This window comes from Cariama cristata, unplaced genomic scaffold (assembly GCF_000690535.1).
Source record: "Cariama cristata isolate BGI_N322 unplaced genomic scaffold, ASM69053v1 scaffold37591, whole genome shotgun sequence".
Taxonomy (NCBI): domain Eukaryota; kingdom Metazoa; phylum Chordata; class Aves; order Cariamiformes; family Cariamidae; genus Cariama; species Cariama cristata.
Window position 1 is genome coordinate 1 of NW_009601643.1, and position 214 is coordinate 214.

Below are 214 nucleotides of genomic sequence, written 5' to 3' on the forward strand. Positions count from 1 at the left end.
CGCATGCCGCACTGTGTGTGTGCGCAGCGCTCTGCGATTTGTGCAGGCCTCCGTGCTGTGGGAGGGAGGCCTCGTGCCAGCCGGCCGGCCGGCGCCCCTCGGCTACCCCCGGTGCCGCAGCGCTCTCCTGAAACGCACTGGTAACAGCGTCGAGACCTGGCCGGGGCTTTTGCCACGGCTGCTGCAGTATCCTGTGCCTTTCTGCAGCGTTCAG

General features: G+C 68.2%; 1 protein-coding gene across 1 annotated transcript in view; it reads left to right on the forward strand.

Annotated features, from left to right (window-relative positions):
• Window positions 1-46: 46 nt before the first annotated feature.
• Window positions 47-214, forward strand: part of MPHOSPH10 (M-phase phosphoprotein 10 (U3 small nucleolar ribonucleoprotein)) — a gene marked incomplete at both ends in the record, with an annotated part of 5122 nt that continues 4954 nt past the window's right edge. Inside the window, one exon of the mRNA XM_009710529.1 lies at window positions 47-140. Within this exon, the coding sequence (XP_009708831.1) occupies window positions 47-140 (94 nt within the window). The remainder of the gene's footprint in view (window positions 141-214) is intronic.